Source organism: Globicephala melas, chromosome 3 (assembly GCF_963455315.2).
Source record: "Globicephala melas chromosome 3, mGloMel1.2, whole genome shotgun sequence".
In the NCBI taxonomy this organism is placed as follows: Eukaryota; Metazoa; Chordata; class Mammalia; order Artiodactyla; family Delphinidae; genus Globicephala; species Globicephala melas.
This window is the reverse complement of record NC_083316.1, coordinates 151,669,518-151,694,927: the sequence shown is the minus strand read 5'-3', so window position 1 is coordinate 151,694,927 and position 25,410 is coordinate 151,669,518. Positions and strand designations below refer to the sequence as shown.

Here is a 25,410-nt window from a genome sequence, read left to right as displayed (position 1 = left end):
TTGGAACCAGACAGAGCTACAGACCCCTACTGATGCTGTCACTTATTAACATCAGGTCATATCAGCTGTATGACCTGAGCAAGTCACTCTGAGTCTCATCTTCTTTATTTGTAAAGTGGGAAAATCACAACTATTTTATAGGAATGCTGTGGGGATCAAATTATAATGTATATATAAATATCAAAGTAGGATGTGATACCCCTTCCCCCCACCTAGATTTTCATGAAAGAACTTAGTTGATCTGTAATGAAGTCAAATGATTTAAGCCAGAAAAAAGGATCCAGGATACAGTTCTAGGATTAAATATGGTAATTTAGCTTAGACAAATGGAGGAGGGTAAATACAAGAAGGAGGCTTTGGCTTGAGATAAAAGAAAAGAATGGATACAAGTTAAGATAAGCAGCCTGAAACACTGCAGTGCCTCAGTCCTGCCAGTGGAAAAGAGATAATGAGGGAATGACCAGGGCAGGACCGAGTAAAGCTGGGGCAGGAACTGGAACACTGGGTTGTGCTAGCTGGATGCTATGTCGTGAAGCAGGGCTCTGAGGAGCTTGGTTCTGAAGTTTCCAGATGCCTCAGCATATGGAATTGATCCTGTTAAAGGGAAAGGCACTACCTATATGTAGGACCAGTAAATAAATATTAGTCATTCCTTTCTGATTTTGAAGAGGTTTCTAAAAGAGGGTCTTTCAAAGGCTTTGGAAAGGCGATCCTTGGCACCCTGCTAAAGGAATCTCCCCCTTGCTGCATAGCCACCACTTTGCACCTTCTCATCAGTCAGTATTGCCCAAGGACGGCCTGTGTTGTATGGTGCTTTGGGGTTTGGGGGGTTGTTAGAGAGGCATGATCGTTCCCCTTGCCCATATGTGGTCTGGAACATCTATGGCATCTGGGTGTTCACCTCTCCAGGATTGTGGGAAGAGCACAGATGGCTCTGAGCAAGAGCTTCCTTGCACCTGGATGCCATGGTGCTCTCTGTCTGGTGCTGCATCTCCATGGCCTGGGGAAGAAGCCCTGGGGACCCACACCAATGCTTAAGTGGGCGCCACAAGACAGAGACTGTATCAGATTTGGTCACTACTATACCCCAATGAGGGAATGCAGCAGGTTTTCAATAAATATTTGCTGACTGAAAGAGAAAATAATAACCTCCCCCTCCCCACCCTTACTATAAGCTGTGAGTAGTTACTGTGATGGGAAGGGCTCCTAACTTTTTATGAATGCTCACTCCTGTGATGCTGACTTGTATCTGGAGGTCAGGGCAGTAGCTAATGTTCTGAGTCAGAGTGGTCTCCTTCACCACTCTATCCCAGGGACACAGGTGGGCCTTAGCTGCTGGGAGACGAGGGATTCTGAGGACGTTATAAAATCTGGCAGAGGCTGCTGAGGCCCTCACACAAGAAACGTGGATGACAGGGAGTTTAAATCAGAGGTTACAGATTGGTGGCCCTTGCCCCAAATCTGGCTTGCAGGCAGGTTTGACTCACATACGGTTTAAACTTTTAAAAATTTAGTTGCACATTTAAAAATCAGGAGAATTCTTATTCAAATCTGGCTTCTAGATTCTTTTGAAAAACTGAAAGATATGGTAACAACTGGCTGGAGCTGTCTAGGAGAGGCACATACCCTCAGCTGATCATATCCCCTACTGGCTCTTTCACATATTGAAATTTCCTGTCCAGCCTCTGCAGGCATTTGAGTTTGCAATGCCTGCTTCAGAAGACCTAAGGAGGAAAAGCATAGCCTTGGTGGTCCAGGGAACCCCAGCAGTCAAGCCCTGATCCAGCCCTGGGTGTGAGCTGAGCCCCTTACCTGATGAGTCAGTGACAGCAGGGTCGGCCAGCCGCCCGTAGTGTGCCATAAGTTTGAGCTTGGTCTCCTGTTTCCTGTGTTTCTTGCCCATATAATGTTGCTGAGCCATGACAGGGTCATTGAAAGTCGCGTGGCAGAGGCTGCAGAACTTGTCTGGGTCTATCATCTCTCTATTCTGGTGCAAGGCTAAGGTGGAGGCCACAAGGAAAGGGTTTGTAAGGCGTTTCGACAGAGCTGCGGTGAGAGAGTTCAAACAGAAACAATGAAAAAACCCAGAAGGTGCCAGGCTTTCGCGTATGCTGAATGCAAAGAAAGGCTGGGTCACTAGTTAATCACACCTGCAGGTGTGGCACTGCCTGTGTGAATCACACAGTGAAAATCTTCTCTAATTGAGAAGATATGGGGAGCCCAAAGACCGCCTACTTTGTTCGGCAGCTTTAACTACTTCAGGCACATGAATCCTGATTTTCTTATATTCAGAGAGGGATCTGCACTTCTACTATCAAGTTGACAAATTACAACAGATTAGATATGTACATGCTTGCAATCTTCTCATCCCTCAGAATTCCCCAGAACTTCACAGCAAATAGGACAAGAAGTTTGGGTGTTTTACTCCCATCCTCAAAGTATCCCAGTTATAGATTTGGAAGTCAATGCACAGATGTAGAAAATGAGGGCCTGAGGGCCTGGAGGGTCATTTAGAAAAGGCACTATACTAGGGGGCCTTTTAGGCTACACTGCCTTCTAGGCTGAGTGGGGGAGCGGAGGATGACATTGACATTTAGTTATGAGATTTGTATATATATTTTCTCTTTTGGTCCTCAGAACTATGCCATGAGGTAGGTGTCATTTTGCCACAATACAGAGAAAAACCGAGGCTCAGATGGGTGAAATGACTTACCCAAGATCACCCAGCTAATGAGTGAATACAGGCCTGTGTGATCCTAAAGACCATGCCCTCTCCTCTATGCCAGGCTGCCAGAGCGTGGCAGGGAGATCTGAAGGCTACAGTCCATGCGTTCACCTTCAGAAAACATCCCTGGCTGTGGTCCATGAATTCAGTTAATCAGAGCCTGGTATGGGCATATATGTAAGCCTCCCGTGGGCCAACAAATGTCCTGATGCTGACTGCAGGCTGCACTGCTGCTTTATAAAGTGGATGTCATGACTCACTAATGAGTCCACGTGGCTGGAATGGTGTCAATCTAGTAACCACTGCTTTAAAAATGTGGTCTAGAACCCCCACCAATGGTGGAGGAGAGGTGAGGCTCAGCAGCACTCACAGACAGATGTTCTTTCATCTCTGTACCACTTCAATGGGGGAAGTTTTGAGGATTTTCAACAAGCCAGAAGTAACTTGCTGGCTTTTCCCACAATGGTTTTCCAGTATAGGAAATCTCAATTTCCCTGGCTACTTGATTTTCCTTAGCCATTGTTTCAGCAAGTCACTGGAAAAGTAAGGTACATGTTGTAGAATATTCAGTAATATTAGAAAATATTCAGTATGTGGTGTTGAGTTAAAAAAAAAAAAAGCAGGTTATACAGCAAACTGGTTCTTATGTCCTCGGTTCTGTAAAACAACAAAAACCATACTGGTGATGTGTGGAAAAAAGACCAAAAGCATTGAGCAGAAGTGTGCTTTTCAGTCTTTTCCAACTTTTCTACAATGAATGTAGATTCTTGATATCAGAAAAGAAATAATCATGACCACTGAAACATAAGGGTCTTTCTTTAAAAGATACTGAAGAGAAGCATCAGAGGTGAATGGTTAAATAAAGTTGGAGGAACCACTTAATAGACATCCAGTAAAAATGAGAGCTACAGGAGTCTTCTCTCAGGAAACAACTTGAAATATGGAAAGAGAATTCTACAGGAATGTTTGCTGTAGTGTTATTTACAAACATTAATAAAGGAGAGGGGGAAAACGTAAATGTTCACCATTAGAGGACTGGTTAAATAAATGTGTTGTGATGGGATATTGTCATTAAAAATGTTTATGAAAAAGTTTTTAATAACATGGGGAAATACAAATGTTATATTAAGTGAAAAGAGCATAAAAGAAAATTATACATATGATACGATCATGTCATTATTAAAAGATATAACGTGCAATCTATATGTGTATACTGGTATTTTGAAATGTTACCAACATATTAACAGTGTTTCTCTCTTGATGGCAGGATTTGGGTGGTATTTTACTTTCCTCTTTGTACCTTTTGCATTGTTTGAACTAGAAATAACAATAATGAGTATGCGTTGTTTTTATAAAAACAATAAGGTTAAAGTATTTTACGTTTATATACATAATCTAGACATACATAAAACACATATACACACAGATATACACACATACACATAACAAAAGATTATAGGAGAAACAGTACTCCAAAATGTTAACAGTGGTTATCTTTGAATGGTAAAATTATGAGTATTTTTCTTTCCATTTATCTATATTTTCCATATTTTCTACAACATGCTTGTATTACTTTTACATTAGAAAAATGTTTAATTTCAGAAATATAGTTGTAAACTCATGTAATAACATGGAAATGTGCTTAAACTACAAAATCAAAAGTTAAAGCAGGATACAAATGGTACATGCACTATGATTATAACTATATAAAAACATACCTGTTATGTGGCAAGGGCCAAAAGTAAATACAAAACATAAACCCTTGAATATGGAATCTTTGGACCGGGCATATTCCAGGGAATTTTCCCATTTATAGAAAGTTAAGCTCATATAAACCTAAAGATAAGTGACCATATAAAGTTCTGTTCTTAAGCTAATTTCCCTTGGTCTAATGTTTAATCTTTTTGGTACCATAAATGGTACCAACACTGACTTTAAACAAAAGCAATTAGTACTAGTATAACTTAATGATGAACAAACCATAAGCAAAGCCAGTGACACGCTCCAGGTGGTGGATGCCTGATCAACTACTGCATTTTATGTGGGGATTCCATTCACTGGCTATCTTGATGATGGTGATAATACTAACAATAGGAACTGTCGGGAATTCCCTGGCAGTCCAGTGATTAGGACTTGGCACTTTCACTACCAGGGCCTGGGTTCAATCCTTGGTCGGGGAACTAAGATCCTGCAGGCCACTTGGCCAAAAAAAAAGAGAACTGTCCTTTACTGAGCATTTATTACATCCTAGGTTCCTTGTATACCTTATTTCATCCTCAAAACCTATGAAGTAGTATTATCAACATTTTATAGGTGAGAAAACTCAGGCACAAAGAAGTTCAGTCATACAGATGGTAAATAGCAGTGGCAGGATTTAAACTTGGGCATCCATGACTTTATCTCTTGTTTCATAGCAGGAATACTAGATTGGGGTGTAATAAGAGAGTATAATTATGAGTGATTTTTTTACCCTCTCTTCAAAGTCTTCCAAAACATCACTGTCTTGTTTTTATAATACAGCAATTCAAAAAAGGACAAGTATTATAGATAGTATAGTCTACTTCTTGGTCCAAAATAAAGACAGAAGCAAAAATTACCAAGAAAAAAATAAAATAAAGATCAAAGAACTTTCAGTTTTGACTAATTGCAGTTAGCAGAGGTTTAAAATCCCAGAAAGTCATTAGTTAATGAGATGAAAGTGAAGGCTGAGCCCCAGTGGTGACAAGATAAAGGGGGCTATTTTAGAAGTCACTGCACTGGGAATGAATTCATGGCAGTTGCAAATACAGTTTGCTGGGCAGTAGTGGCAGCACTGAAGTATTCAGCTTCGAAAGGCAAGTCCCTGTCTTGAGGAGAACAGGCAGCTTTGAGGATTAAAGTGAGCAGGGCATAACCTGAGCACACGAAAAAGACACGGATTTAGCTTTTAACTTGGAATGCATGGCAACAGGGCAGGTGGATGCTAGGAGGGAAAAATCTAAGTGAGAGAGGTAGGAGATGGAATGCTCTCCTGGTGTGCATAGCCTGGAGGACTCTGGCACTCCTGACTTATAATTATTTTTAAGGACAAAAGCTCAGGGCTAAGAAGCTTCTATAGAGAAAAACTGATGTAACCAAAGAAAGGGAGGTTAGGTGAGTACAACTCCGAGGATGCATTTCACTGAAGCTGGGTCTACTTTGATATTTTTAAGGGCTCTCAAAAGCAGTTCAACCTCTTCAAGTCTGTGGCCCCAGTGAGCATTTCTGGGAGCACCTGGCATTGGTGCCTTGAGGACGGGAGGGGTCCCGATACATAGCACCACTCAGGAAAACCAGTACCTTCCACCTTAGTGGATTGCTGCTTCAGCTTTAAGTTCTTTGCGTGGGTCTTCCCCAGGTAGTGCGACTGGGCCACGACAGGGGAGGAAAAGGTCATGTTACAGATGGGGCAGCACTGGTTCTTGTCTTTGCTTCTGCTGCTCTTCTGGTTAGGAGAAAGAACACAGGTCTGATCACGCCACTGCCCGGCCAGAAAATCTTCACTGGTTCCCCACTGCCCATAGGAGAATGAGCATTCAAGGCCCCCTTCACACACTAACCCCAACCTACCTTTCTGGATTCTTTTCCAGCTACTTCATCCCATGCTCTACTCACCATTCCCCATTTTGTTCTCTGCTACTTCCTTGTTTTACTTGGGCCATTCCTGCTGCCTAGAATGATCTTCCTTTCTTTACTGCCTGGCATATGTCTGCTTAGCCTTCAAGGCCCAGATTAAATATTACCTCTTCTGAGAGACTTTTACTCAAGAAAATTACTCAGTAAACAATTATCAAGCCACTTTGTGTGATTATTCCAGGAAGGAAGAACTAATCTTGTTCTTCCTCAGTACTCCTGGAGTGCATTAAATAGACCTCTATCATACCACTCGCTTGTCACCCTAAACTGACAGTGTCACAGCTTAGGAGACTTTTCTGTGAACTAAAGTGCAACATTTGGGCAAAGACTGTTGGATTCATCTTTGTTTCCTATCCTTAGCACTCTGCTGGAGTCTGGCACACAGCAGATGTTCAGGGTTTGATGAACAAGCAGATCATTGGGTTTTATTTCATGATTATGATTAGGCTAGAAAACAATGTACTTCAAGTCTATATTAAGAGTTCCCAGCCTCTCTCTTATGTCTGATTTCTGAATACAGTATTCATTCTAATATAGCATTTTTCAACCTTGGTACTATTGTCATTTGGGGTTGGATAACTCTTTGTTGGACGGGGAGGGGCCCACGATCTCATTAGAACTACTGGGCCACTCCGAGAGTAGAAGGATCAGAGATATAAAGAGGTGAAGTGACTTGCCCAGGGTCACAGAGTTGATCTTGTCTTTCTGGATTCTAAATCACAAGAAGGGCAACCAGGGGATGAGCCAGTGAATTTGGAGAAGGGATAAGCAAGGCCCTTGCAAACCTGTGGTCCCTATGACAGGGAGGCACAGTTTGTAGTGTAAGCTCTTACTCACTGAGCATCCACTAGGAATTGGAATTTTACCTCACAATACCCTTAAGAGGTAGGAACTATTATCTCCATTTTATGGGTGAAGTACAGAGAGGTTAAGTGACTTGTCCAAAGTCACCCAACCATTAAGTTGTAGAGCTAGTATTGGGCCCTAGTCTGCTGACTTTTCATCCCATGACATTTGCACAGCCTGCTATGGAACAAAAATAATGGTACACCTGAGGCACTGGGGTTGTTTCAGCATAATTCTCACAGTATTTCTAAGGCAAAAAGCAAACATGCTGGAAAAGTGTTTATTCCACTTGTTTATTCCAAATATTCAAGTATTGAACTCAGCTCTTTCCCCCAGATCTCAAGAAAGCAAGCAACCTGGCTTTCTTCCACTTTCTCTTCTTGAGTAGGGAATGGACAGCTGTCCTACTCTAACAAACCACTGACAATGGCTCCATTTACTGAGCCCCTACTATGTGCCAGGCTCTGTGTTGGGTGCTTTAATAAACCTTCCTTCATTTTAGTTTGGAAAAATCCTGAAAGGTAGTTGACATTAGCATCCTCATTATTATAGAGGAAGAAATCAAGGCTCAGAGAAGTAATAAGACTTGCCCAAATCACAGAACAGGGCCAGGATTTGTAGCCAAGTCAGTCTGACTCAAAGCCCATGTTCTTTCCACCACACCAACCTGCCTGCTGGCTTCATCAGGAAGTGAGCAGTCTCAACATGGCAGCTGTATTACCTGATCTGAGTCTAGCTTCTTCGTGTCCCCCTTTAATGTCTCCATTCCATGGATTGCTAGGTATCTCTTCACTTTGTTGGCATGTTTTTTGCTCTGCAAGAACCCAGGAAAAAGATCAAAGATAGCTAAATGCCATTTCATATCTAAGGCACTCAAAAACACTAGATTTTCATCTGATTCATCCTCACAGACACTTTTGAGGAGGAGAGGGTGGGGGAAGAAACCTAGTTTATTGAGTTCCTACTCTGTATAAAGTACTTAAATGCTGTCAAATCTAATCATCACAATAATTTATGAGAAAATTATCATCATCTCAATCTTATAGATGAGGAAACTGAGGCTGAAGATAGTGAGGTTTCTTGCCCAAGATGAGTAGCGGAGATGTGATTCAAACACAGGTCTATTTAAAGCCAAAGCATGTACTTTCTACTGTACCAAGCTGCATGGGAACATGTAAGTATAATGATCCTGATTTGGATGGAAGAAATGAGACTCAGAAAAATTAAGTCAATCTTCAAGTCACAGCCAACATGCATGGAGGCAACACCTGGGTGGCTAAAAAGGAATTCACTGCACAAGCCAGGGAGAAGTGGGGGTTTGACACTGGGTCTGGAAAAATAAAGCAGTACTAAAGGTACAAGGGCATACCTGGTAGTGTGCCAGCTTCTGGGACTCAGAAATTAGCAAGGCGCAGCAAACCTTACACTGGGTGCTGGTGAAGAGACACTGGTTCTTCTGGATCATGTGTTCCACTACAGAGAGGAAAATAAAAAATCTTTGAGTTAAAAACCTGCCTCAACAGCACTGTCTTTGAACCCTGCCTCAAACACATGAACTGAGTAATGGAATGCCATACTATTAAATCGGCAAACCTCAGCCACCCCTGCCCTACTGCTTTCATGACTCACGCTATATTCTCGTGCCACCTCACCTGTAACTTACTTTATACTTTTATGTACGCCAACTTTCTTTCTTTCTTTCTAAATGATTATTATTATTTATTTAGTTATTTTTGGCTGTGCCACATGGCATGTGGGATCTTAGTTCCCCGACCAGGGATGGAACCCAAGCCCCCTGCAGTGGAAGCGTGGAGTCTTAGCCACTGGACCGCCAGGGAAGTCCCTATGCCAACTTTCTTTACTAAGTAAATTCTTTTAAAAAGAAATCTTTAAATTATAAACTTAAGTAAATACCAATAAAAATAAATACAATAAAAATGAAACAATTCTAGCCAGATACTGGTGTGAGAGGCTTGCAGTTCTCTCTAAAAAGAACATTAAGAAAGTGGCAAACGCAGTCTCTGCTGCTGTCACTGCCCCAGTCTCTTCCCCCGGCCTCTTGTTGCCACTGAATTGCCAAGATGTCACTTTCTAACAAGCTGACTCTGGACAAGCTGGACGTGAAGGGGTAGCGGGTCATCATGAGAGTGGACTTCAATGTTCCTAGGAAGAACAACAAGATAACAAACAACCAGAGGATCAAGGCTGCCGTTCCAAGCATCAAATTCTGCTTGGACACTGGAGCCAAGTCAGTTGTTCTTATGAGCCATCTGGGCTGGACTGATGGTGTCCCCATGCCTGACAAGTACTCCCTGCAGCCAGTTGCTGTAGAACTCAAATCTCTGCTGGGCAAGGATGTTTTGTTCTTGAAGGACTAGAAAGCTTGTGCTGACCTAGCTGCTGGGTCTGTCATCCTGCTGGAGAACCTTCGCTTTCATGTGGAGGAAGACGGGAAGGGAAAAGATGCTTCTGGGAACAAGGTTAAAGCTGAGCCAGCCAAAATGGAATTCCGTTAGGTAATTTTAGATATTTCAAAATCAGATCAAGAACAGTGAGAAGGGACTTCCCTGGTGGCGCAGTGGTTAAGAATCCGCCTGCCAGTGCACGGGACACAGGTTCGAGCCCTGGTCTAGGAAGATCCCACATGCCACGGAGCAACTAAGCCCATGCACCCCAACTACTGAGCCCACGAGCCACAACTACTGAAGCCTGCACGCTTAGAGCCTGTGTTGCGCAACAAGAGGAGTCACCGCAATGAGAAGCCCGTGCAATGCAATGAAGAGTAGCCACCACTCGCCGCAACCAGAGAAAGCCTGCTCACAGCAACAAAGACCCAATGCAGCCAAAAAAAAAATTACCTAATGTGTCACACAAGTTCCACACCATAGGAATCTATAGTATTAACCTGTGCTTAATTGTTGGGCCTGGAAAACAAAGCTTTACTTTTTGAGGAGGGAGTAAAATCTCACACAAGGCATGAGTTCTATCATGACATCGACAATCTGAGGCAGGGGTAGAATCTGGCAAATTCATGTGTTTTATCTTCTACTCTGGACCAAAAAGTGGGCAAGATTCTCTGGAGGGAGGTTCTTGGGGGGGAACTTTTTTTTTTTTTTTTTTGCGGTACGCGGGCCTCTCACTGCTGTGGCCTCTCCCGTTGCGGAGCACAGGCTCCGGACGCGCAAGCTCAGCGGCCATGGCTCACGGGCCCAGCCGCTCCACGGCATGCGGGATCTTCCCGGACAGGGGCACGAACCCGCGTCCCCTGCAACGGCAGGCGGACTCTCAACCACTGCGCCACCAGGAAAGCCCGGGGGGAACTTTTAAGGTGCCTCTCCCTACTCCACAAGATATAAAGCTTATTTATTTATGCCAGCCCTTTTGGGAAGAAGGGCTGTTGTCTGGCTATATTTCTGACCCTGAGGGTCTTTTGTTTATTTCCCTATTTTTCTCCTACAGTGTTTGGTAAATTTTTGTGAAAGACTGTGGCTGCCTCAGCCGTGCTCAGTGAAATCAACAGAAGTGGGTCTGTGAACACATCTGGGCCAGAGCTTTTTTTTTTTTTTTTTTTGTGGTATGCGGGCCTCTCACTGTCGTGGCCTCTCCCGTTGCAGAGCACAGGCTCCGGACGCGCAGGCTCAGCTGCCATGGCTCACGGGCCCAGCCGCTCCGCGGCATGTGGGATCTTCCCAGACCGGGGCACGAACCCGTGTCCCCTGCATCGGCAGGCGGACTCTCAACCACTGCGCCACCAGGGAAGCCCGGGCCAGAGCTTTTTAAATGGAGGGTGAGAGGCTCCTCAGAATGCAAAGCCCATAAAGGGAAAATGCTACCCAGGAGTCAGGATCCAGCCATTCTCTCCTCGCATGGAGATGATGGATTTTGTTTTATTAAAGGAGACGGGGTTTCCTTTCAAGGATATTCAGAATCTGACTCCCAAAGACTAAACAGGGCAAGGACCACGTCACTTATGACTTTGTATACCCAGTATCTAATAAAATGCCTGACCCAGAATGGCCATCACTAAAAAGTCTGCAAATAACAAATGCTGGAGATGGTATGGAGAAAAGGGAACCCTCCTATGCTGTTGGTGGGAATGTAAATTGGTGCAGCCACTGTGGAAAACAGTATGGAGGTTCCTCAAAAAACTAAAAATAGGGCTTCCCTCGTGGCGCAGTGGTTGAGAGTCCGCCTGCCGATGCAGGGGACACGGGTTCGTGTCCCGGTTCGGGAAGATTCCACATGCCGCGGAGTGGCTGGGCCCGTGAGCCATGGCCACTGAGCCTGCGCGTCCAGAGCCTGTGCTCCGCAACGGGAAAGGCCACAACAGTGAGAGGCCCATGTACCGCAAAAAAAACAAAAAAACAAAAAAACCCCCAAAAAACCTAAAAATAGAGTTGCGATATGATCCAGCAATCCCACTCCTGGGCATATATCCAGCCAAAACTATAATTCAAAAAGATACATGCACCCCTATGTTCATAGCAGCACTATTCACAATAGCCATGACATGGAAACAACCTAAATGTTCATTGATAGATGAATGGATAAAGAAGATGTGGTACATATATACAATGGAATACTACTCAGCCATAAAAAAGAATGAAATATGTAATTTGCAGCAACATGGATGGACCTAGAGATTATCATACTAAGTGAAGTCAGAAAGAGAAAGACAAACACCATATATCACTTACATGTGGAATCTAACATATGACACAAATGAACTTATCTACAAAACAGAAACAGACTCACAGACATAGAGAACAGACTCATCATTGCCAAGGGGGAGGTGGGAGAGGGATGGATTGGGAGTTTGGGATCAGTAGATGCAAACTATCATATATAGAATGGATTAAACAACAAGGTCCTACTGTATAGCACAGGGAAGTATATTTAATATACTGTGATAAACCATAATGGAAAAGAATATGAAAAAGAATATACATGTATATGTATGTATATATATGAAACTGAATCACTTTGCTATACAGCAGAAATTAACACATTGTAAATCAACTATACTTCAATAAAATAAATTAAAAATAAAATCCCTAACCCACAGGAGGGGCTTGGTGAATACCTGCTGAGTAAATGAAATACACATCTTTGGCCTCAGAGAATACATTCACACAGTTCACAATTATGTATTCAGAATGCCTTCTACGTGCCAGCAATGGGTTTAGTGCTGGGGCCATGTCAACAAATAAGAGAGAGTACAAAGTAAATAAATAAGCAAGATAGTGACAGAGAGTGAGAAATATTATGAAAACAAGCAGACAAAATAAGTGGTAGAGAATGTTGGGGCAGTATAGTCAGTGAAGACCATGCTAGGGAGGCGTTAGCCACAAGAAGGTCTGGGGGAAACTGTTCCAGCCTGAGACAGTGTCAAGTCTCTGAGGCAGGGATGAGTTTGGCATATGCAAGGAATGAAGAGAAGGACAGTGTGGATAGAGTATGGTGAATGAGAGAATAGTGGTAGGAAATAAAGTTGGAGAGAGTTTGAGGCCTACCAGATCATGTGGAATGAGTATAAGGCCTCATAAACCATGGTATGAACTACAGATTTTATTCTTAGTGCAATGAGAGGTGACAAGATATGGCTTATGTTTTGAAAAGATTAGTCTATTCGTTGTGTCAGCAGATTGTATGGGAATAGGAATGGAAACAGGAAGAACAGGGAAGAGGCTGTTGCAGTCTTCTAGGCAATAGATGAAAGAAATGTGGACTAGGCAGGTTGTCAGTGGAGATGAGAAAAGTGGATGGATTTGGAATTATGTTCTGGAAGTAGATCTGACATCCAATTTCTTTGATTGGATGTAGGGGGTGAAGTAGGAGAGCATTCAAGGATAACTCCTAGGTTTTGAATTTGAGAAACTAACAGATGAGAACTGGAGGAAGACAGCCTTGGAGGAGAAATTAAAGACGTTTCCTTTGGCTATATTAAACATGAGTGGTCTATCACATACATGGGTAGAGATATCAAGTAGTCAGCTAGAGATTCAGGCCTAGAGCTTGAGGGAAAGGTCAGAGCTGGGGATACAAATTGAGACTCCTGGGACTGAGTCTTGGATCCTCCAAATTTAGAAGTCAGGCAGAGGAAGTGAAGTTGAATATAAAATGAGTATGAGGCGGGACTTTGGCTATAGCAGAGTGACGAGATCCTCTTCACCCAAGGCAACTAAAACACTGAACAAAATTGACAAAAACAATCCCTTCAGTACCCTGGAAATTGACCAAAGGCATTTAACAATCTGGGAAGCACTTATGCTTGTACATCTGCTGAACTTTGGGTGAGAAGAGCGGGAATCTGGGACTGCTCTCATCCCCTCCCACACTCAAGTCAGTGCAGAGGTTCTACCAGGAAGAGGTAGGATGTGAGAACCAATAGCTTCCCTGTGGAAGAGGAAATCACTTGATTTGGAGTGGTGGGCAATGCCTCTATCTAGTGATAATATTGGTGGAAGTGATGGTCTCAGAGGTAGGTGAGGAGGAAAGGCCAAAGGCTCTACTATAGCCTTTGCTGTGTCATGTTTGTGGTTGAGACTGTGTGGCAGTGGGGACCTAAGAGGGCCCAAGTTAGCCACATACTCCTGGCCAACTCTGAGGTTGTACACATGCACAGAAGAGATGCAAAAGGCCCTGACAGAAAGTAAAAGCCAGGGCTGACTTTAAAATGGCCTGAACTTTGAATGTAATTTCCTACCTACCTACAGATCCAACCGAGGCCTTTACTGGCTCCAGGTGTTTACTGAATCACTGGTTGACTACTAAGCAACATATAGACACATGGAAGACAGAAATTATAAAAACGAACCAAATTGGGAATATTTGCTCTTAAAGTCTTCAGCTACCATGTAAGCGATTTTCTTCCAGGCTGTGAGGAAGCCTTAACTATTCCATGCATGAAATCACATGGAGAGACCCTGAGACTATGTGAAAAAAGAGATGCCCGGCCAGCCTCCAGAAGTTCCATCCCACTGCTGTTTCAGCTCTAGCCACTACCTGACTGCAACTGCATAAGAGACCTTGAGTCAGAACTGTCCAGCCAACCCTTTCTTGAATTCCTGACTCACAAAATCTGTGAGAGATTCATGAGGTTGGAGGAAGCTAAGGTCCTCAGAGGGAAAAAGAACTTATATGAATTATCAGAATTCTGAGAAGGTGGCCTGAATGTGAATCCCTGTTTCCCAAATATCCACATACAACTCTAATCCAATTACCAGAGGGGATAGGTTTGATACAGGAAATTAGATGCTTAGAAAAGCATTGGAAAGGCCGAAGGTACTAGGTTGAGCCTTCCAGAAATGTCTCTAGGAACAATGCATAACTGTTCCAACAGGTGAGCTATAATCTCTGAGGCCTCCACTGCAGCCTTGCTGGAAGTAAGAAGCTTCCATTGTCATTGAACATGCCTCTTAACATATGAAGCTGGAGAATGGATGCTGGAACACTGATGTAAGAAGATCTCATAGTTCCACGACCTTTCTTGACAGTAACAATAGCTGTAGAAATATGATCTTCACTGCATTTCTGCCTTCCAAATCTTACGAGAAGGCATCTGATTGGCAGGATTTATTTTGTATCCATATTGTAGACAATCAGAAGAGGTATGGGGCAGAGGCTGAGAGATCTAGAATGCGACATAGAGGGCTGATTTTCATAGGGTCATGAAGTAGGGACAATAAGTCTAGCCATATCAACAACTAAATTAAATGTCAATAGTTTAAACAGCCCACTCAAAAGGCAGAGATTGGGCTTCCCTGGTGGCGCAGTGGTTGAGAGTCCGCCTGCCGATGCAGGGGACATGGGTTCGTGCCCCAGTCCGGGAAGATCCCACATGCCGCGGAGCGGCTAGGCCTGTGAGCCACGGCTGCTTAGCCTGCGCATCCGGAGCCTGTGCTCCGCAATGGGAGAGGCCACAACAGTGAGAGGCCCACATACCGCAAAAAAAAAAAAAAAAAAAGGCAGAGATTATTAGAGAATTAAAAAAACAAGATTTATACAATGGAATTCTATTTAGCAATAAAAAGGAATGACGTATTAATACACACTACAATTTGGCTAAACCTCAAAAACATGCTGAGTGAGAGAAGCCAAATGGAAAAGACTATATATTATAGGATTCCATTTACTGAAAGGTCCAGAAAAGGCAAATTTATAGACAGAAAACAGATTAGTGGTTGCCGAGAGCAGGAGGTAAGAGTGGGGATTTAATGTAAAGGAGCACAAATTGGAGTGATGGAAATATTCTAAACTGGACTAGGGCTATACAACTCTATACTTTTACTACAATTAATTGAATTTTACAGTTACAATGGGTGAATTTTATGGTATGTAAATTATAACTCAATGAGAAAACAAAAATTATAACTAAGAGAAAATAAAAAACCAAGGTGAGTAGGACTCGGTGTTTTAGGTATCTACCTAGACCTCAAATAAATTATTGGACAAAGTGAGGAGAGCAGGGAAGTGAACTGGGTTCTAAATGACTGTGGGCATTCATACACACATTAACAGTTCACTTCCCAGAGCACAGCTGCTGTGTTCTCTGCTTCAATGTCCAAGGCATGCCTTCTGTATCCCCTGAGGACAAAGGGCGCCTCCTCTTTGTGTACCCTCAACTCTTAGACTTCCCACTTCACTGCACCCACTACATTATACTGCAACTGTCTTGGTGTCTGCTTCCTGGATTAGACTACAAGCCCCTCCAGGGCAAGGCCAGTATTATTCTCAACTCTGTAGCTCTGATGCCCAGCCAATCCTGGGAACAGAGCAGGCATCAGTGAATGTTGGTCAAATTAATGAAAGGAAAATTGCAGGCGGTGGAGGGTGGAGGAGAGGCAACTTTGTGCCAAACAAGTTTGAAAGTATGGGGGTGAGGGGGATAGGAGCCTCTTATTAATTTAGGAGTCAGACTAGACTAGTTTTTAAATTGGAGAAATATACACCAGGGTATAGGTATGTATACCACCCCAAATTTAAACATATCTTCCTTGGATGTGGTCAAAAATTCCATTTTATACCAGGACAATCAGTTCACAAGCAACATATTAACTTTCCAAGATTAGTCTGCTCAGCAAGCAAACAAACCTTTAGAAAAATCTGATTTCCCTGCAGATTACCTGACAGGATCAGCACAAAAGCCCAGTTTGTGTACTTCTGGGTTAGAGTTAAGCAGCTAGCTCTGCTAAGGACTGTGAAGGGGGTCACAAAACGGGGTCAGAGCAGCTCTTTCCATCCTCCTCTTTCTATCTCCATCTTACCCAGAGCTAGGTCAAGTGCAGAACAAGCTGGGAAGCTTCAGCCCAGAAGTGCCCCCCTAGAGAGACTTGTATATCCTGTTCTCCACAACCTTGGGTCAAGCGTGGGATACAAAAAGCTGGAGCCATAGTATACCCGGCCAGGCTCCCGGGCTCCTGGCTCCCATATTAGAAAAGGGATTCAAGTGGTGGAAACAGGTGACACCAAGAAACAGGGGTAAGCCAGGGCTCAGTCTCCAAGTTCAGGAGGCACACTGAGGTATGGAGAAGGCCTTCTAGAGCCCTCGGAAGTGTGGGGCATGAAAGAAGGGAGGCAAGAGACACTAGGGGTGGGGGAACCTGGAGACTGGGATGGTGAAGGGGTTACGAGGCTGGCGGGGAAGGTTCTGAGGGTCTCCGAAACGGCGTGGACGGCACGCCCGGAGGATTCCAGTCCTCAAGTTTAGGAAGAAGTAAGCTCTCGCGGGTGAGGAAGGCGGGGTAAAGAACCACGCGGCCACAGCGTGAGAAGGCCCTTGACCATTTGCGCGCGCTTCTTGTGGCGTACAGCCTGGATTTTCAGGGGAGCTGGCACAACGCGCCCAGGTCTTGGTGAGGTGCACGAGTCAGGGAGTCCCGGGGCGCATCACGCCAGGGGGCGGGCCGGGCGCCAGAGGGTGTGACCGTAGACCCGGGGGCTGGTCCGCGTCCCCGCCCCGCGCTTCCGCCACTCTCCGCGAAAGGAGCAGGCGGGCGAGTGTCTTCCTGCCTCTGAAGTCCCCGGACTCACCTTCCTCCCTCCCCACTGGTTGGGCCCCGGACACTGCTTCCCAGAGGCGGCGCGCCCTCTCGCGGTCGAAGCGCAGCCCGTCGGGTTCCCGGCCCTCCCGCTCCTCCGAGTTGTTGTACGGCCGGGCCGCGCCGCTGTCCGCAGCCTCCGCGGTGCCCAACGCGGAATACTCCATCTTCCCCACAAACCCTAACCGGCTATAGCCGCTCATGAACCTTGGTCTCGCGAGATGTGGGTGGGAGGATGGCTTTGCCCGGCCAACAAATCTCGCGAGGTTTGAGTACTGCAGGCTGCGTTGCGGTTCTGACCCTGGCCGTTCTTTTTCGTCGACGCTGCTGGGACTTCGGAGCTTGTGCAGTGGATTCGGAAGTCGGTCGCAGGTTCCACCGCATACCCCTCCCTCCGGGACAGGCTCGTGCAGTCCTTGGCTCAGGGTTCTCACCTTGCTCCGGTCAGCATTTGACACCTCACTTCTTTCGCATGAAGGCTCTGTTATGTGGGAATATCTTCTTCATTTCACTAGCAGGGCAACATTTGTTGCCATTTGAGTTCCAGATGCTGACCCCCAGCCTAGACCTCGCCCTAAACTCCACTCCAAAGTAACTGTCAAAAGCCAAAATTTAATCTTCCAACCCCGCACCTGCTCCTTCCCCAGTCTTCCGGAGCCACTATGTCTTGGCTGTGGTTATTGTAGCATCCTTACTGGTCTCTTCGCTTACCTTTAAGGTACTCCCAAAACAGTGGCCCCAGCGATCCTCTTATAACAGGCCATATCATGACACCCCGGTGCTCAGATTCTCCAAAACTTTACCATCTTACTCTTTTTTTTTTTTAATTTATTTATTGTTGTGTGCGTTGGGTCTTTGTTGCTGCACGTGCGCTTTCTCTAGTTGTGGCGAGCGGGGGGCTACTCTTCGTTGCGGTGCGTGGGCTTCTCATTGAGGTGGCCTCTCGTTGCAGAGCACGGGCTTTAGGCACGTGGGCTTCAGTAGTTGTGGCTCGTGGGCTGTAGAGTGCAGGCTCAGTAGTTGTGGCGCATAGGCTTAGTTGCTCCGCAGCATGTGGGATCTTCCCGGACCAGGGCGCAGACCCGTGTCCCCTGCATTGGCAGGTGGATTCTTAACCACTGCGCCACCAGGGAAGCCCTCGGTGGCTTCTCTTGTTGTGGAGAATGGGCTCTAGCCGTGTGGGCTTCAGTAGTTGTGGCATGTGGGCTCAGTAGTTGTGGCTCACCAGCTCTAGAGTGCCGGCTCAGTAGTTGTGGCACAAAGGGCTTAGTTGCTCTGTGGCATGTGGGATCTCCCTGGACCAGGGATCGAACCCATGTACCCTGCATTAGCAGGCGGATTCTTAACCACTGCGCCACCAGGGAGGTCCCCTATCTTACTCTTTGTAAAAGACAAAGTCCTTGGGTTAGCCAACAGGGCCCTATACAATCTGACTTCTCTTAACCTCCCTGACGTCATCCTCTATTTTGTTAGCCTCCAATCCCTTCATTCCTGTCCCAGTTACCCTGGCCTTCTGGAATGTATTTCTCCCATATAGCCTCATGGCTCAGTCTCGCATTTCTGTACGCCCCTCCAAACACACTTCATATCCTCCTTTACTGCTTTATTTATTTTTTTCTCCTTAACACTTATTATCAGATATAGTATGTACTTTGCTTTTTATCTTGTTTATTGTTTGTTTCCCCACTGGAAGGCAAGCCCCAAGAAAACAGGAATTTTTGTCTGTTTTGTTCTCAGCTGAATCCCCAGCACATTGATATAGAGCCTGAATCCTCATAGGTACATACAAAACATTTGTTGAATGAATGAAACTTTTGATATTAAGTTATTCCAACCTCAGTTATTCAAACACTTGTTGAGAGTTTTCTATGAGCTAGATGTTGTCTTAGGCATTGGAATGCAGTGGTAAACAAGACAGACAGAGAATCTCTAGTAGAGTGTTTTTTATTCTAGTGAAGGAGAGTGTAATAAACAAGTCAACAGGAGGAGAAAATAAAACAGGAATATATATTGGGTGAATGATAGGGGAGGAACATTAGTCAGGGTGGTAAGAGAAAGCCTCTGAAGAAATGACATTTGACCTAAGACCTGACTGATGAGAAGGGGATGGCCATGCAAAGAGCTGGGGAAGAGTGTTCCAGGCAGAGGAAATAGCAGAGGCTCTGAGGCAGGACTGAGCTTGCTGTAATAGGAGGAACAGGAAAAAGGACAGTATGGCTGTAGTGCAGTGAACAAGGGGGACAGTGGTATCAGAGGAGGAGGAGAGAGATTTTTCTTGCCTGAGATCACAGAGCTCATCAGTGGTATTTACTCATTTAGACTACAAATACTGAGCACCAGCTCTGTGTCAGGCCTCATGCCAGGCTCTGGAGCTTCCAATGCCATAGATGACTGATGTTTGTGAGTGCTTTATAGTTTATGAAGCACCTTTAACATACATTATAACGTTTAATCCTCAGGGTGGTTCTCTTATGATAGATTCTTATTTGACGATAAAGACAGAGAGGTGAAGGTTTTTATCAGGGTCACACAGCTAGTGTGCTTGAACACACCAGTCTTCAGACTGCAAATCCATGTCTTTTTGCCAATACCAGATGACCAGCCTAAAAACCGATGACTATATGTTACTTATTTATCTTAAAGAAGATTTCTAGTTACTCATATTTGCATAGCATGAATTGTTCAGGTAGAAATACGAAGGGATAGAGGGCATTTTTGTCAAAGTCCCAGAACTCAAGCATATGTATTTTTTAAGCACAGTGGAGCAAATCTTGAGAATGGGATACTTAAGATGCTATACATTATTGGAAATAATAATAAATAATCCCCAGTTCCCCACTCCCAATCCAATTAGATGCTCAAAATAACTTCCATTTATTCTCCAATGAATGCTGTCACGATTTGTCCCCTGTGTCACTGAGGCAGAGTCCTGAGCTACAGCACTGAGTGTCTGAACAGCCCGTGTCACCATTTTTCTGCTTTGTGTAAATGCTTCTAATATTGGTCCAGGCCTGGACTCCTTATTGGGATCCAGCAGTGCAGGTGATGCCTTGTATTTGTGGGGCTTTTTTATTTCTTCCCTGTGGAAAATGAGAACCACTTCTCAACATGTTCTACTGTGTATTGTTGTTATGGGAGAAGAACAATCCCAGGGAAATGGCTTTGTGAAGGGACAGAAATTGGCCACAGTTCAGCAAACATTTCAGTTGAATAAACAGTGACTGTGTGTGTGTGTTCTTGGGCATGCAAACCCACACTACAGAGCTTTTTATTTGTTATTTATTTTTAAAATTTTATTTTATTTATTTTTTTATATTCCTTTTTTTTTTTTTTTGGCTGTGTTGGGTCTTCGTTGCTATGCGCAGGCTTTTCTCTAGTTGCGATGAGCCGGGGCTGCTCTTCGTAGTGGTGCGCAGGCTTCTCATTGTGGTGGCTTCTCTTGTTGTTCTAGGCGCAGGCTTCAGTAGTTGCAGCACGTGGGCTCAGTAGTTGTGGCTTGTGGGTTCTAGAGCACAGGCTCAGTAGTTGTGGCACACGGGTGTAGTTGCTCCTTGGCATGTGGGATCTTCGCAGACCAGGGCTCGAACCCGTGTCCCCTGCATTGGCAGGCGGATTCTTAACCATTGCGCCACCAGGCAAGTCCTACAGAGCTTTTTAGTAAAATATGGTTCCTACTCTCAGGGAGATTAAATTCTGGAGATGAAAGTATCTACTTATACATGATATCAGAGAGTATATGTTAACTGCTGTAATGGAAGTGACAAGTGTTTTGATTGTGCCCAGGACTTAATTTATAGAGGTGACTGAGTGATGACACAGGAGTTCAATGCCATTGAAAGTTTTATTATGTGCAGTTCCCAAGAGGCCCATGCAGGGCCATATGGGGAAGCACCAAGGTTGGTCAGGAGGCAGAAGGTGTGAGGGGAGAGCATTGCCCAGAGCCTTTATTGTGGTTTCCCCAGGAAGGAATGGGTGAGGCAAGGTAAGAGCTTGGGTTGACTAGTTTGAATAATTTCAACAGGGCTCTGGGCCATAGGAGTGGTCCCTGGTTTTCTGGTACCTGGCCCTAGGGTGATTTAGGGTAGTGAGAATATTGGTTTGGTGTATGAGAGTCCATAAAGGAGGTGGTTAGGGATACTGGTTTGGATTGGTTGGTTTGCATATGAAAGGTGTGCTTGAAGGCAGGTGGCTTTCTATCTCTAGGAATTAGCAAACCCTGAGAGGGGCAGTTCCATCCTGGTCTGCAAGGTCCCAAGATGTCAAAGCATCATAAAATAAAACAGAAAATTAAAACAAAACAAAACAAAACATGAGTAATACAACAACCAAGGCTAGTGTGCATAGGGTGGGACAAAGAAGCCACAGTTGTGGGGATCATGATGGTTTCTGGGTTACCCCATATGATGCTTTCTACTTCTCAGCTCTGCGAACACATCTCCAGCTGTTACAAGTGGCCATAGATTAGGTTTTACTAACAGGATATGAACAAGTGTTATTCGATTCGAACCTGAGATTAATCCAAAACAGCATGGGTGCTCCTGAGGGAAATTGTGGAAAACAGTTGCCTGTAGAAAACGACTTGCCTTCACTCTGCGGGGGTACATCTTTGCTACAATTCTAGTCTATTTCTCAGGCTAGGTCATTTTTATTACAGTGTCTTCAGGGCTGCATACAGGGAAGCAGTGTCTTCAGGGGATGCCAAGTTTTAATAAAGTGACTTTCCAAGGACAGATTGAGGATATAGGGGAGTTTGCTGATCATAGATTGGGATTTCCAGAGGATTTTGAGAGGAGGAGGATTAGACTGGATTCAAGTAGAGCTTCCCAACTTTTTCCATGTAATAGCCCACTTAAAAAATGAGCATATCTGTATGGCAAGTTAGGGTAAACAGATAAGACTGCTTCTTCTCATCACTCTAGTGGCAGTCTAGGGATTTCAACCATTTTAGGCCCTGCCAAGTTGCCTTGGGGAAGAAGGGGTGAATATTCAGAGCCATATGAGATGCAACGGATGGCTATGATGTTCTGGACCCGGATGATGTCTGAGGCAAGCAGGATGGGGATTAACCCCAATAATCTCTGAGAAAAAAAACAGGCAGTCAGTTAAAGCCATGAGGTACTCAGCTTGACATCAACTGCTCCATTCTGCACCCATGACCTATGTGACCGTAGGTAAATTATTTCACATTTGTGACTCTGCTTCTTCATCTGTAAATGAGAAAATGATACCCATCTTAAATGGTGGTTGTGAAGATTAACGAAAACAATCTCCATAAACTACTTAGCACCTTGCCTGGCACATAATAAATGGTAGTTGCTACCAGTTTATTCTGAAAGCTACATTTTCCTGGTAATTTAACAAATTGATACTACGTTTTAGTCTCCAACTTGGTGAAGACCTTATCACCTAAATCCTGCTTTTTTAAAAAAAATTTATTTATGTTGTTTTTTTAGTTTTATCTGTTTATTTTTGTCTATTTATTGGATCTTCGTTGCTGCATGCGGGCTTTCTCTAATTGCGGTGAGTGGGGGCTACTCTTTGTTGCAATGTGCGAGCTTCTCATTGCGGTGGCCTTTCTTTGTCGCGGAGCACGAGCTTGTGGCTCGCAGGCTCTAGAGTGCAGTCTCAGTAGTTTTGGTGCATGGGCTTAGTTGCTCTGCGGCTTGTGGGATCTTCTCAGACCAGGGCTCAAACCCGTGTCCCCTGCATTGGCAGGCGGATTCTTAACCACACTGCACCACCAGGGAAGCCCCCTAAATCCTGCTTTTTTAGAACCAGTTTTAGATCCCACAATTCCTAGAACCAGGTTCAGTTAATAGTCTGTGCATTTGATTATGGATCAGAGTGATGTAGTCTAGTTCAATGTATCTAAGGAAATCTAGAGTGGCCTAAAATGATCGATGAAGTGCCACCATCTCTGCTGAAGAATTGCCAAGAAATCTGTATAGATATTGAACTGGCATAGTAGTTTAAGTCACATGAAATCAACAGGATTTACTTAGGACCTACTACATTTTGTGCCAGTGTCTTAATCCATTTGGGCTGCTATAACAAAATACCATAGATTGAGTAGATTAAATAACAAACATTTGTTTCTCATAGTTCTGGAGGCTGGAACGTCCCAGATTGAAGTGCTGGCAGCTCTGGTGTCTGGTGGGGACCTTTTTCCTGGTTCATAGATAGCCATCTCCCTCCGTCCTCACACGTTAGAGAGGGTGAGGGAGCTCTCTTAGGGTCTCTTTTATAAGGGCACTAATCCCATGAATGAGGGTATCACCCTCATCACTTATTCACCTCCCAAAGGGCCCACCTCTTTTTTTTTTTTTTTCACGGTACACGGGCGTCTCACTGTTGTGGCCTCTCCCGTTGCGGAGCACAGGCTCCGGACGCGCAGGCTCAGCGGCCATGGCTCACGGGCCCAGCTGCTCTGTGGCATGTGGGATCCTCCCGGACCGGGTCATGAACCCGTGTCCCCTGCATCGGCAGGCGGACTGTCAACCACTGCACCACCAGGGAAGCCCAGGCCCACCTCTTAATACCATCACAGTGGGGTTTAGGATTTCAGCATCTTAATTTTGGGAGGACACAAGCAGTCTGTTTCAGCCAGGCGTTGTACTATACTCCCTCACCTACAGTACTTTAATGACTCCCCATCGCTTGCAGGACAAAGTTAAAATGTCCCAGTGTGGTGTAAGAGGCCCATTATAGCCTGACTCTTTCCCTCTACACTTCCTTCTTCTGATATTTTCCCAAGTGCCTTGTGCTCCACCCATATTGAAAGGACCTCAGCGCTGTGGTTTGTTCCCCGACTGGGGCATCTTTTCATACCTCTTTACCTTTACCTTTAATGCCCTTCCACCACATTACCTTGTCCATTTGACATACTTCTTGAAGTTTCACCTCAAATATCAGCCGCAGTATTACTTACTATGCAGAAAAAAGTTGATAAAGCAGGACTGAGAGTGCTATCCTTTGAAAGTCCTGCTTTCAAGGTTGGCCTTTGGCTAGCATCTGGGAATTTGGATTTCAGGAGGGTTCCTAACTACCCTAACATATAGGAGTGGATCACTGAGCCTAAACTGTGCTAGCAACATGGTTTATGCTAAACACCTTCTTTCCTTATGGGAGCCTGAAATTTTGGTACATGGTAGGCAGAGAGTGCCTACACGACTAACCCCTGATAAAAACCCTGGATTTCTAGGCTCTGGCAAATTTCCCTGGTAGACAACACTTCACAAGTGGTATTATAGTCATGCTGGAGGAATTAATTATATCCTGTGTGACTCCACTGGGAAGGGACTCTTGGATGCTTGTGCCTGGTTTCCTTTGGACTTTGCCCCATGCCCCTTTTCCCTTCGCTGATTTTTATTTGTATCTTTTGGCTATAATATATCATAGCTGTGAGTGCAATTATACTCTGAGTCCTGTGAGACCTTCTAGTGAATCACTGAACCTGGGGACCCCTGACACACCTACTAGATGAAATTCTCCTTAACTTCTCCTCTCTTCTAGGAAGAAGTAAACAACTCATTTCTCCATGCTTCTATCACCCTTTCTACTGCTTTTTCCTTATTTAAAAAATATTTTAAGTTCATATTTAATACATATAAAACATTACATATAAATTATAAAGAATGAAAATATGATGAACACTCATGAAGTCATCATCCAATCTGAGTTAGAACATTATCTATTACCCCATCTCTTCCTAACCATTATTTTGAATTTTGTATTTATAATTTCCTTGCTTTAAAAAAATTATAGGGACTTCCCTGGTGGTCCAGTGGGTAAGACTCTGTGCTCCCAATACAGGGGCCCGGATTTGATCCCTGGTCGGGGAACTAGATCCCGCCTGCATGCCGCAATGAAGAGTCTGCGTGCTGCAACGAAGATCCCGCCTGCTGCAACTAAGACCTGGCGCAGCCAAAAATAAATAAATAAATAATTAAAAAAATTACTTATATGCCTAAACAACATATTGTTTAATTTTGTTTGTGTTTTTTTTTTTTTTTTTCCGGTACGCGGTCCTCTCACTGTTGTGGCCTCTCCCGTTGCGGAGCACAGGCTCTGGACACGCAGGCTCAGTGGCCATGGCTCACGGGTCCAGCCGCTCCACGGCATGTGGGATCTTCCCGGACCGGGGCA

General features: G+C 44.5%; 2 protein-coding genes across 4 annotated transcripts in view; one reads left to right on the top strand and one right to left on the bottom strand.

Moving 5' to 3' along the window:
- Positions 1-17,468, bottom strand: part of ZNF346 (zinc finger protein 346) — a 30,337-nt gene extending 12,869 nt beyond the window's left edge. For 2 of the 3 annotated variants that reach the window (XR_009563515.1, XM_030846841.2), the window contains exons 1-5: positions 17,258-17,468; positions 8,595-8,698; positions 7,947-8,039; positions 6,044-6,188; positions 1,813-2,046 (exon numbers count right to left, since the gene is read on the bottom strand). Coding sequence is in view for 2 of the 3 variants with exons in the window: in XM_030846841.2 (XP_030702701.2) it covers positions 1,813-2,046; positions 6,044-6,188; positions 7,947-8,039; positions 8,595-8,698; positions 17,258-17,468 (787 nt within the window). In the remaining variant the exon portion in view is untranslated. The remainder of the gene's footprint in view (positions 1-1,812; positions 2,047-6,043; positions 6,189-7,946; positions 8,040-8,594; positions 8,699-17,257) is intronic. The other variant, XM_030846844.2, reaches the window with a different exon arrangement.
- A 108-nt stretch (positions 17,469-17,576) lies between these two features.
- UIMC1 (ubiquitin interaction motif containing 1) overlaps positions 17,577-25,410 on the top strand; it is a 189,402-nt gene continuing 181,568 nt past the window's right edge. The window contains exon 1 of the mRNA XM_060296671.1: positions 17,577-17,708. The gene's annotated coding sequence lies outside the window, so the exon portion shown is untranslated. The remainder of the gene's footprint in view (positions 17,709-25,410) is intronic.